The following is a 13,184-nucleotide window of genomic DNA, read 5'->3' on the forward strand; positions in this document are numbered from 1 at the left end:
ATATATATACAGGCAACATCTTAAAACCATGAGGAACATTTATAAAAGTAGACATACAATTTCAATCTTTAAAACTCAGTAGAATTTCAGCATATAATATTTAAAGCATGTAACTTTAAAATTACTATTTATAATAACATAAAAAATTAAGAGGTAATAGATAAAAACCAAATAAAAGATATGAAAGAACTGTATGGAGCTGTAGGAGAAAATTATAAAACAAATTAAAGAAGTCATACATAAAAATTCATGGAATGTAATATTCAGAGTTTGTAAAACGTTCTCCACAAATCCATTTACATATTCTAGGTGACTCAATAAAAATTTAAACAACGTTTTTCATGGAGATTGACAAGTAAAGTTCTAAATTTTATTTATGAGTCAAGGGCCAAAAAGAGTCAGGCCATCCCTGATGAAGAAGAATAAAGTGAGAAGAGCTTGCCTTACCAAATATCAAGACTAAACCATTGTGACAGTGATTCAGGAATAGATAAAATGACCAAAGTAATAGAACTGAGAGCCTTGAAAAAGGCCCATACATAAATGGATACTGAATACATGATGAAGGTGATATTGCAGATCTTTGGAGAAAAGAGGTTACTGTTCAATTAATGGTGCTGAACAAATATCTCAAACACAGTAAAATCAATAGCATTAATGACTTATGACACTGAGTTGTTTTAAAATCAGATTTATATATTGCTTTTCTACGTTTTTATTCAATGCACTGTATAGATTTAACTAATAATCCAAGTTGAGATCTTTCTGTACTTTTTCTTATTAATTAGCTGAATAATCTTCATACTGATTAAAACATTACAGAAATATGATTCCCATTTAATAACACTTATTTGCTATAGGTTCATACATATATAATAAAATAAAACAAAGTAATTTCATCAAATATTTATTGTTCACTAAAAATTATAAGTAGTAATTTGATTTTAAAGTGCATACTATCTACTATATTATTAAAAGTTAGAAACATTATATATAGATTGGCTCAATAAACTATACCTATGTAATAAAATATGTGAACATTAAGCAGAATTTTTGAATAGTAATGATTAAAAATTATTCATGATACATTATATTTATACAGGTGCTTAATAGTATCCAAACTTTAAAAATTTTGCATGTATATGCATAAGTTAATATTATTTAACATACATGCATTAAATTTGTAGCTATTAAAGTGGTATTTTTTTGGTAAATTTCTTATCAGAATATATTTAAGAGCAATATTATTTATATCATGCTTGTGGTTAAAAACACATTGTATTCAATCAAGTGTTTTATTTCTTTTTTAATCCTTATAGAAAAAAGGTACATATGATCATTTCAAGTGGTCCTTTGTTAAATTAATATGTTATCAATCTTGCTTATACAGGGACCAGAAAATAAGGGAAGATACTAAAATATCTTTGATAATTGGACATATTATTGTAAATATTTGTTTTTTAGATTTTTCTGATGCTTCAATAAACAAATACACATTTAAGTCGATGTACTTGCAGATATTTTGAGCTAATTTTTTTTTTAATTTTAAACAGAAGCTCAACTCTAAACTTCCAGATTCCCACAGCAAGGCTTCTTGATGGTGATGAGATTCACCCTCTTTCTGTGAAGTTTCCAAAAGGCAGAGTCATCACAGGCTCTAAAACTGGAATTAATTATGAGCTCATCTGCCACGTCAGTTTCAAATCATCTAAACCTGTGTCATTTTTCACCAATCTTCTTTTCCATGATGATAGAGATAACTGGTAAGATATTTCAATTTAGATTCTTTCGTATCTGATGATAAAGAATAATAGATTTATATTCCACTCCACTGTAAAATGTTAAAAGGAGAGACATCTGATATAATCACATTGGACATAACGCTTTTTTAAAAAATTTCCAAATGCAAGTTTGCTCTCAAGAGAAATGGCATAATAGGTGTTGCCAGCATACACTCTGAAGATAGGCTTCCTAGGATCAAATTCTGTCTTTGTTAAATTTACTTCTGGGCCTCTCAGTTTACTCGTCTGTAAAATGGAAGAAATAACAGAAACTATCTCATCTGTAATCGTGAGGAATTCATTGAGTTGATAATTATTGAGTAATTGGACAGGAACTGGCACAAAGGAAATACTAAACAAGTATGAACTGAAAGTGAGAAATATCAGCATAATGATTTCCCGACAGTGTGGCCTTGTTACATGTTGCTTTAACAGGCTTAGAAAAATTCAGATATATCTTGGTGAAACCATGTTTCTGGGCCTTAGACCAGAAATACCACTTTTACATTATACCCTGAGATGATTTGAGTAACCAAATGACAAAAAGGTGAAGTGTAGAGCAATAAAATTTGTTAAACATGTTTACAATAAGAAGTAACAGAGTGAATTGTACCTGTTGAGCTAGGGCTAGGGTCTGGAGCTCACAAACCCCTCAAGCCCATTCATAAACCCTTCACACACAGTTCTATGAGCTAGATAATTGACAAAAAGGTTCTTGGAGCCTTGGTTGAAGAAGTCTTTATTCAGCACACACACATCTAGGAGCTAGGCAGTACAAAGTGAAACTGGAAAACTCAACTGCTACTGGCAAAGTCCAAAGAAAAACTGAGAAGCTGCCAGCAGAGTAAACATGCTCTATTTTTAGACACAAGCTCTTCTGGCCAGCTCTGTTTCACAAACTGAAGAACACACAATAGCAGCAAAACTAAAAAGATACGTGGGTGCACATGCACACTAACTCCACCCACATACAACTTGTTTATAAGAAATGTGCTGCTCGACCCCCAACCAGACCTGAGCGGAGGGAGCCTGACTAAATTATCCTATTTTCTCCACATTACACTAAAGATTACTGTCAGTCTATGTGCTCATTAATTAACTTTTAGTGGGTCATTATTATTTTGGAAAAGGATTGCTTTATGTGTTTGGAATTAGAAGGGAGAGAAAGAGATACACACAAATGTTACACTCAAGGCTATGTATGGCCATATGCAGGACATAGTGCATGGAATTCTCCTGAACCACTATTTTCATGTCTTCTTCTTGCATGCATTGATGGATAATAATATCTAAGTTACACTACTCACACTCCCATTTTTCTCTTTAATGTTAACATTCCATCTTTTCTTCACAACTTAAATAAAAATAATAATGGCATTGCTGCTATCAAGCACTGAACTTCATACCTGTGTCCTGGGAAGTATTCTGTCTTTCTGTACATTACTAACCTTGTTCACGAGAGGTTAATTTTATTTCATTCCATTTAACAAATTCACACTTTGCCCAAAGCACTTATATGGTGTGTACTTTTGATGTTATTCATCAAAATCATGAATATCTTATCCATTAATGGCTTAAAGCTAATGCAGCTTCAGACCACTTTAACAAAGGAAATAAATAGTTTAATTAATTCATTCTGTGTGACCAGATGGCTTCTGGGACTAGAGGTAAAATTGCCCTAAGAGAACATGAACAGGCTTCAAAGTGCCTATGTCTTAAGGTCTGGTAAACAAACAGAATGATAAGGAGACTTGAAAACATTCTCTAGAATGATGTATTTGGTGGTTTTCTTTTCTTTTTGCTATTGTGTTTCCTTTCAGCCTTGAAATTGTTTGCTCTTTCCTGGAATTACTCCCATTTTTTCTAAATATTTTCTACATACCTCATATTACACAAAACTCCATTTCAAACCTCAGCTAGTTTGGAATAAAGTAGAGAAGAAACTTTGCAAATCATAGATGTATGGCTTTTCTGAGCACCCAGATAAACAAGGAATCAAAATCATGAGTGCTTCCTAGAACCTAAATACATACAAATCCTTTTTTAGAATAACTTTCTTTTAAAATTTATTTTTAATTGAAAAATAATTGATTACACATATACTTTGTAGGGCATCCAATTGACTGTCTCTATTTGTGTACAATATATGATGATCCAATCAGTGTTATTAGCATGTTAATCACTACGAATCATAATTATTCTTTGTGTCCATTAACTAATTTCTCCCTAATACCCCTCCCCCTTCCCCTGTGCCACCTCTAATAACCATAGATCTGTTCTTTCCTTCTGAAAGTTCAACATATTACTGTCGTTTTTCTTTCTTTCCTTCTTTCTTTCTCATTTGCTTGCTAGTTTTCGTGCTTTCCTCTCACTTAGGAGTGAGGATATTCCTTATTTCTCTTTCTGTGACCAGCTTATTTCACTTAACATAATTTTCTCCAGGCTCATCCATGTTGCTGCAAATCGCAGAATTTCATTCTTTTTCATGGCTGAGTAGTATTTCATTACATAAATATACCATATTTTCCTTATCCAGTCATCTATTACTGGACATTTAGGTTGGCTCCACCTCTTGAGTATTATGAATAGAGCTTCGATGAACATGGGAGTGCAGGTATCCCTTTGACATGTTGATTTCCATTCCATTGGGTATATACCCAGAAGTATGATTGCTGGATCTTTTAGGAGTTCTATACATAGTTGTTTAAGGAAGCTCCTTACAGTTTTCCATAATGGCTGCACCAATTTACAGTCCAACCAACAGTGTAGAAGGGTTCCCCTTTCTCTGCATCCTCACCAGCATTTGTAATTCTCTGTATTTTTGATATTAGCCTGCCTAACTCGGGTGAGATGATATAGCAATGTGGTATTGATTTGCATTTGCCAGATACTGAGTGATGTTGAGCATTTTTTCATGTGTCTGTTGAACATTCTTTTATCATCCTTTGAGAAATGGCAATTCAGCTCATTTTCCCATTTTTTAATTGGGTGATTTGTTTTTGTACCGTTAAGTTGTTTGAGTTTCTTGTATATTCTTGATATTAATTCTTTGCCATATGCACAGTTTGCAAATATTTTCTCCTATACTGTAGGTTGTCTTTTTGCTCTGTTAATTATTTCCTTTGCTGTGAAGAAGCTTTTAGTTTGATATAACCATATTTGCTTATTTTTCCTTTTGTTGCCTGCGCTTTGGGGTTCTTATTCATAGAATCTTTGCCCAGTCCTACTTTCTCAACTGTTTCCTGTATGTTTTCTTTTAGGACTTTATAGTTTTGACTCCCATATTTATGTCTTTAATCCATTTGGAGTTGATTTTAGTATATGGTGAGAGGTTGAGTTTCATTCTTCTACATATGGATATCCAGTTTTCACAGCACCATTTATTAAAGAGCAGCCTTTTCCTCAATGTGTGTTCTTGGTGCCTTTGCCAAAGATTAGTTGTCTGCAAATATGTGGGTTGATTACTAGGTGCTGTGTTCTGTTCCATTGGTCTGTGTGTCTTTTTTTTATGCCAGTACCATTCTGTTTTGGATACTATAGCTTTGTAGTATAGTTTGAAGTCAGGCAGTGTTATATGTCCAGCTTTATTTATTTATTTATTTTTGCTAAGGATTTCTTTGACTATTCAGGGTCTTTTGTTGTTCCATTTGAATGTTAAGAGTACTTTTACTATTTCTTTGAAGAATGTTAGTGGTATTTGGATGGTGATTGCTTTGGATCTATAGATCATTATGGGTAGTATAGACATTTTCACAGTGTTAATTCTTCCAATCCAAGACCATGGAATGGTTTTCCGTCTCTTTGTTTCCTCTTTAATTTCTTCAAACAGTGATTTGTAGTTCTCATTGTAGTGATCTTTCACCTCCTTGGTTAACTTTGTTCCTAGGTATTTTATTTTTTGTAAACTATTGTAAGTAGGCAAGTTTTCTTCATTTCTTTTTCTGCTACTTGGTTGTTGGAGTATAAAATCACTATTGATTTTTGTGTGCTGATTTTGTGCCTTGCCACTTTACTGAAATCATTTATCAATTATAAGAGTTTTTTGGTAGAGTCTTTAGGCTTTTCTATATAAAGGATCATGTCATCTGCAAACATGGCCAGTTCAAATTCATCCTTTCCAATCTGGAGGCCCTTTATTTATTTCTCCTGCCTGATGGTTCTGGCTAGTACTTCTTTTACTATGTAAAATAGGAGTAGTAAGAGTGAGCATCCTTGTCACCATTCTTAAAGGAACAGCTTTCAACTTTTCCCCATTCAATATGATATTGGTGGTGGGTTTGTTATATATGGCTTTTATTGTGTTGAGATACTTTCTATGTATACCTAATTTGCTGTGTCTTTATCATGAAGGCATGTCAAATTTTGTCAAATGTTCTTTCTGCATCTATTGAGATAATTGTACGGTTTTTGTCCTTGATTTTGTTGATGTGGTGTGTCATATTTATTGTATTGTGTGTTTTGAACCACCCTTGCATACCTGGGATGAATCCCACTTGATCATAGTGTATAATTTTTTTGATGTGTTTCTGTATTCTGTTTGCTAATATTTTGTTGAGGATGTTTGCATCTATGTTCATCAGAGATATTGGCCTGTAGTTGTCTTTTTTTGTTGTATCTCTGTTTGGTTTTGGTAGCAAGATGATACTGGCTTCATAGAATGAGTTTGGGTGAATAGCATCTGTTTCAATTTTTTGGAATAGTTTTAAGAGAATTGGTGTTAATTACTTTTAAAAGTTTTGGTAGAAATTAGCAGTAAAGCAATCCAGTCCTGAGTTTTCCCTTATTGGGAGACTGCTGATTACTGTTGCAATCTTATTGCTTGGTACTGGTCTGTTCAGATTTTCTATATCTTCTTGCTTCAGTCTTGGTAGTTTGTAGGTGTCCATAAATTTGTTCATTTCCTCCAGGTTTTCAAATTTGTTGGCATATAGTTGGTTATAATAGTCTCTAATAATTTTTTGTATTTCTGTAGTATCAGTTGAAATGTCTACTTTTTCATTTCTGATTTTTGTTTTTTGGATATTCTCTCTTCTTTTTTCAGTTAGCCTAGCTAATGGTTTGTCTATTTTGTTTATGTTCTCAGAAAACAAACTTTTCATTTCATTGATCTTTTTTATCATTTTTTGGATATCTATTTCATTTAGTTTTTCCCTGATCCTACTTATTTCTTTCCATCTACTAATTTTAGTATTGGATAGTTGTTGTTTTCTACTTTTTTGAGGTGTAGCATTAGGTTTTTTATTAGAAATCTTTCTATTCTTTTGATGTAAGTTTTATTGCAATCAACTTCCCTTTGAGTACTTCTTTTGCAGTATCCCACAAGTTTGGTATGATGTGTGTCTATTTTCATTACTCACAAATTCTTTGATTTCCTGTTTAATTTCTTTTTAGACCCATGTCATTCAGGAGCACATTGTTTAATTTCCATATACTATGTATTTGTGTAGTTTTCAGAGTTTTGCTTGTTATTGATTTTTAGCTGTAATCCTTTCTGATCTGAAAAGATACTTGAAATGATTTCAATTTTTTAAAATTTGCTGAGACTAGATTTGTGACCTAATGTGTGGTATAAAATGGAGAATGTTCCACGTGCTGATGAGAAGTATGCATATTCTGTAGTTGTTGGATGAAATATTCTGTAGACATCTACCAGGTCCAATTGGTCTAAAGTGTGGTTTAAATACCGTGTTTCTCTGTTGATTTGTTGCCTAGATGACTTGTCCATTGCTGAGAGAGAGGTGTTCAGATCCCCTACTACTATGGTATTTTGGTCTATCTCTTTCTATAGGTCTAATAGTTCTTGCTTTATGTATCTGGGTATTCTGGTGTTGGGCACATATATATTTAAGATTGTTTTGTCTTCTTTCTGGATAGATCCCTCTATCTATACAAAGGCCTTCTTTGTCTCTTGTTATGCTTTTTGGTTTAAAGTCTATTGTAGCTGATGTTAAACTAGCTACTCCTGACTGTTTTTGGCTTACATTTTCTTGGTTTATCTTTTTTATCCCTTCAGTATTAGTTTTTGTGTGTCTTAACAAATAAGGTGAGTCTCTTGAAGACAGCTTACAGCTGGGTATAGCTTTTTAATCCAATCATTCAGTTGGTGTCTTTTGAGTGGGAAGTTTAATCTACTTACATTTAGGGTTATTACTGAAAGGTGTTGACTTACCCCTGGCATATTATCAGTTTTTGTTTTGATGTTTTAAATATATTTTGTTCCTTTCTTCCCCTTTTATATTTGTCTTCTGTGTTTGTTGGTTTTTGGAGGTGGTTAGATAAAGATTCTTTTCCTTTTACATTTTTATTTTACTAGTGGGTTTTCTTCTTTCTTGTGTATTCATGGAAGTGATCTTTGTTTTTCAGATTTCAGATGCTATACTACCTTGAGGATTTCTTGTAGGGCTGGTAATTAGGTGGTGAACTTCCACGGTTCTTGTTTGTCTGGGAAATATACTATTTCTCCTTCATTTCTTTTTTTTTTTTTCTTTTTGTCTTTTTTCGTGACCGGCAACGGATCGCAACCCTCAGTGTCGCGCCCATACCGGACCGGGACCGGCAACGGGATCACAACCCTCGGTGTTGCGCCTGCACCTCGCTCAGCCAGTGAGCAGCCGGTCTGTATGTGGGATCCAAACCCTCGGCGGGAACGCTACCGCGCTCCCAAGTGGCACACTGTAGCAGTGCACCACCGGGCCGGCCCTCTCCTTCATTTCTGAAGTATAGCCTTGCTGGATATAGTATTCTTGGCTGGCATTTTTTTTTCTTTTAGTATATTGAATATATCATCTCATTCTCTTCTGGCATTTATGGTTCCATTGAGAAGTCTGCTATTAGTTTGATGGGGACTCCCTTATAGGTGACTTGAAGCTTTTCTCTTGCTGTTTTTAAGATTCTCTCTTTGTCTTTGAGCTTTACCCATTTGACTATAATGTGTCTTGGAGAGGACCTTTTTGGATTGAATCTCTTTGGGAATCTTTGAGCCTCCTGATTCTGAAGGTGTATGTCTGTCCCTATATGTGGGAAATTTTCCCCTATTAGCTCATCAGATAGATTTTCAATGCCTTTTCCTTTCTCCTCCCCTGTCAGAACACTCATGATTTGGATGGTTGTATGCTGCAGGTTGTCTGCTGGCTCTCTTAGATTTTCTTCATTCTCTTGGATTCTTTTTTATTTTTATTTTTTTTTTGGTCTGCCTGGGTATTTTGAAAAGACCATCTTCAAGATAAGAAATTCTGGATATTAATCCCTTGTCAGATGCATATTTTGCAAATATTTTCTCCCATTCTATAAGAGGTCTTTTCACTCTATCAATTGTTTCTGTTGCTGTACAGAAGCTTTTTAGTTTGATACAATCCCATTTGTTTATTTTTTCTTTTGTTGCCTGTGCTTTTGGGGTGTTATTCATAAAGTCATTACCCTTATAACTATACAGCAAAAAACCAAATAATCCAATTTAAAAATGGGCAAAGGACCTGGATAGACATTTCTCAAAGGAAGACATATGAATGGCCAATAGATATATGAAAAAATGCTCAACATCACTAATCATCAGGGAAATGCAAATCAAAACCACTTTGGGATACCACCTCACCCCAATCAGACTAGCTATTATAAAAAAGACAGAGAACAAAAAATGCTGGTGGAGAGAGAGGAACCCACCTGCACTGTTGGTGGATTATAAATTAGTATGGATGTTCCTTAAAAAACTACAGATAGAACTTCTATATGATCGAACAATCCTACTCCTGGGGATATATCCAGAGGACTGGAAAACATCAGGTTGAAGGGATACCTGCACTCCCATGTTTATTGCAGCTCTATTTACAATAGGTAGGTGATGGAATCAACCTAAATGTCCATCAATAGATGACTAGATAAGGAAATTGTGGTATATATACACACAATGGAATACTACTCAGCCATAGAAAAGAATGAAATGTAAATGAACCTGGAGAAAATTATTCTAAATGAAACAACACAGGAACAGAAAGAGAAATACCACATATTCTCCTTCATAACTGGGAGCTGAATCCATAAATAAGCAAATGAACAATAAAGAGAGACAGAGAGAAAGAAAGAAAGAAAGAAAGAAATAACAAACACAATAATACATTGAACTTTTATAAAACTAGAGGTGGAAAAGGGGAGGGGAGGGCTAAGGAGGAATTGATCGTTGGACACAAAGAACAATTGTGTATTGTAATGACGAATGAGCTAACTATACTGATCTAACCATCTCCACAATTATTGAAAATCAATGCTGTACCCTACATGTATGTATAATAATAACAAAAAATATCATAAATTCTTCTGCTTATAGTTGTTTTTTATTTCATCAAATGAATCCTTCATCTATAGGAGTACTGTTACATTCTTTTTTTAGGGATTAACCTCTGTGCATTTCCTCCTTTAAATCCTGCATACTTTTTCTCATTTCATTGTTCCATCTAAATGAGTCTTCTTGTATCTCATTGAGTTGCCTTAAGATTTTTGCTCAGAATTACTTTCCGGTCATTACAAGAGCTTAGTGCTCTATGGGCACTGGTACTTGAGAATTATTATAGTCCTTTGGTGGTGTCATATTTTCCTTTTTTTTCATATTTCTGGTATCTTTGCATTGGTGCCTAGTCATCTCGTAGAGCAGTTGCTTCTTCTATTACTGTGGAGTGGGTCTTGAGGGGAGAGAAATCCTCCTGTAGATGTGTTTTCTATTGACCACTGATTAGGGTGTTTTGGTATTGGTTCCACGTAGACACAATAGGGTAGTCTCCATGTGGGTACTTTGGCCAAATTCATTGTTGGAATTGAATATAAGTGCCTCCACTGCCTAGTCCCTGGAGCACTTAGTAATTCCTTGCTGAGGCTGGTGACACTATGTTGGTTTGTCCAGGATGTGGGCAAGCTCTTGAGTTCTTGGGGAAAGTGTATCAGTGTCCTATTACTCTTTGGCTACGGTGGGTGATCCTGGGCAGGATTGTTGGCACCCCAGCTAGCTCCTCCTGACCCTGATGAGTGCATTGGGTGGGTTTTCTCTTTCTTCTTCCCTGCAGGCAGAGGTTCCTCTTGGGACCTTGTTTCCTCCTATTGCGGGACAGGTTGGTGGTGATTAGAAATGTTTTTCCTTCCTCTATTTGGGTATACTGAGTTTCTGAACTTTCAGGGGTTCTACATGTGTCCTTCCCCAGATTAAGGCAGTCCCATGGGCTGTGCATATACCTCCCAGCCCCAGGTGTGCTATCATGTACGGCAGGATAATTTCCCCCGTGCATTGGGCCACTGGGTCACTTACATCTTTCTCCAGGCTCCACTGATGACTCTTCTTCTGTTTATGTTGATGAGTGGTCAGTGAGCCACCTTTAAGGCCTTGGTGGCTGCTGTTACGACAGTGATCTCTTGTGATGGCAATTGCTGTGATGGTGGCTGTTATGGACCACTTGCACAGCACTGGTGTCTGTAGCAATGGTGGGGAGCAGTGCTGCCAGCAAGGTTGCGAGGCTCACTGCTGCCATCTGTCAGGTGAGTGGGGACACTTCACAGGGTTGGTGAAGTCACCAGTTGCCCTGGTGCTGTCAGTCCAGTGGGCGGGGTCACTTCCCTGAGATGATATCTCAGTGTGATTTTAATTTGCATTTCCCTGATGATTAGTGATGTTGAGCATTTTTTCATGTGCCCGTTGGCAATTTGTATGCCTTTTTTTGAGAAATTCCTGTTAAGGTACTTTGCCTATTTTTTAATTGGATTATTTGTTTTTTACTGTTAATTTATTTGAGTTCCTTGTGTATTCTGGATGTTAATCCCCTGTCAGATGTATAGTTTGCAAATATTTTCTCCCCTCTGTAGGATGTCTTTTCACTCTGTGTATTGTTTACTTTGCTGTGCAGAAGTTTTTTAGTTTGCTATAATCCTTTTAATGGTGCCTTCTTTACTCCTTACCTAAATTTCCCACAGTGAATGTGGTCAGATCCTCCTTATTTTTTCAGTTATCCTTTCAACTGTCCTTGCCTTTCTCTCTTTATGAATTCCACATCTGATCTCATTGAGATAAGTGAGGTCTTCCAGGAAAAAATTCCTTAAGAGCTTCCCTTTAACCTCAGAATTTCTACAGAATAAATTGGACTCATTTATTGTTTTTAATCTATTACTTTATATTTATTGTAGGCAATCAATGTGTGAACTGTGCCTAAGATCTTGGGTAATCAAGGGGCTGTTTCCTGATGGAGGCCAGTGTAGTATGCTGAATCCTTTATTTGCATCTGGTTTGTCCACATTGAAGCCCATGGGCCCAATTAAAAATAGAACTCACATTTCTTCTTTTTTGCTTTCTCTTAATTTGTATGACCATTTCATATTGTGGCTTCTCTTAAGCTAATATGGTTGCCTTTTATTTCATTTCCTTCTTTAGACTTCGTTACATTCAATAAAAACAGAAATAAAAGTTTTCTACTAGTATGTCTGCTGCGACTAATAATGGTCCCCTCCATAGCCATGTGCCCTCAGCTCAGTGGTTGTACAACCTATTTCTCACTTCCCCAAATTACCCCCAAAATCTAGGGATAGAGGATATTTATATCTATGGTAGGGATTTTGATGTGGGCAAAGAGGATAACAAACAGTGAAATAGACCATGAGGTACGGAGGGTAATGCAGTCATGTTTTCATGTTATTTTGGTGTTTTGCTTTGATGGATTCTGGGTAGATAGAGCTGGGATATGAAGCCAAAAGGGCAGCAGGGACAGATTATAAGAGTTGTCCATACTCGTCTGTGGTATTCATGAGTGAGAAATAGGAGGAGGACCAGGAGAGGGTGATGTTATGGATAGCAAGACTTGGACAAATACAGGAAGAGTGAGGTCAACAGCTACTAATTAACATAGATTATGTCTTAGGTCATAGACCAGATCTCATGGAATCCACACAATAGACCTGGGAAGTGGGTGTTGTTGATGTTGTTGTTGTTGTTTTTAGATCACAGTCTCTGTTTTGCAAAAGAGGAAACTAAGACCGAAGCTCACTCAAACATTAAGTGGAAGAGCAGTGAATTTGAACCAGATTTTTGTTTCCAAAGATTAGGCACTTAATTACCTTGTTTTTAACACCATTTAGAATATATAGGATCATATAGAAATTTTTATTATAGGCATAATATTTTTTGAAAGTAACATTATTCTATGTCATATATAGACTTTCCAAAGAATAAGAAAAGGGGATATATTTTATTTCTTTTCTGCTCTTTTGCATGCTTCTCCCTCTCCCCCCCCTCTCTTTCTCTCTCTCTCTCTCTCTCGTACACACAGACATATACACGCAATTCTGTGTTTGACGTATAGTAATGACAGTAATTAAAATCTATTCAATAAAGACTAGGATATTATTTACTTACTTTTATTGATATATTAACTTATT

The 13,184-nt window shown here is 35.4% G+C and overlaps 1 protein-coding gene across 1 annotated transcript in view; it reads left to right on the forward strand.

Moving 5' to 3' along the window:
• Positions 1-1,553: 1,553 nt before the first annotated feature.
• The window catches only part of CHDC2 (calponin homology domain containing 2), a gene marked incomplete at its 5' end in the record, with an annotated part of 166,118 nt that continues 154,487 nt past the window's right edge, over positions 1,554-13,184 (forward strand). Inside the window, 1 exon segment of the mRNA XM_008581149.1 lies at positions 1,554-1,763. Coding sequence (XP_008579371.1) covers positions 1,554-1,763 — 210 coding nt within the window.

This window comes from Galeopterus variegatus, unplaced genomic scaffold (assembly GCF_000696425.1).
Source record: "Galeopterus variegatus unplaced genomic scaffold, G_variegatus-3.0.2 Scaffold2281, whole genome shotgun sequence".
NCBI classification, from domain to species: domain Eukaryota; kingdom Metazoa; phylum Chordata; class Mammalia; order Dermoptera; family Cynocephalidae; genus Galeopterus; species Galeopterus variegatus.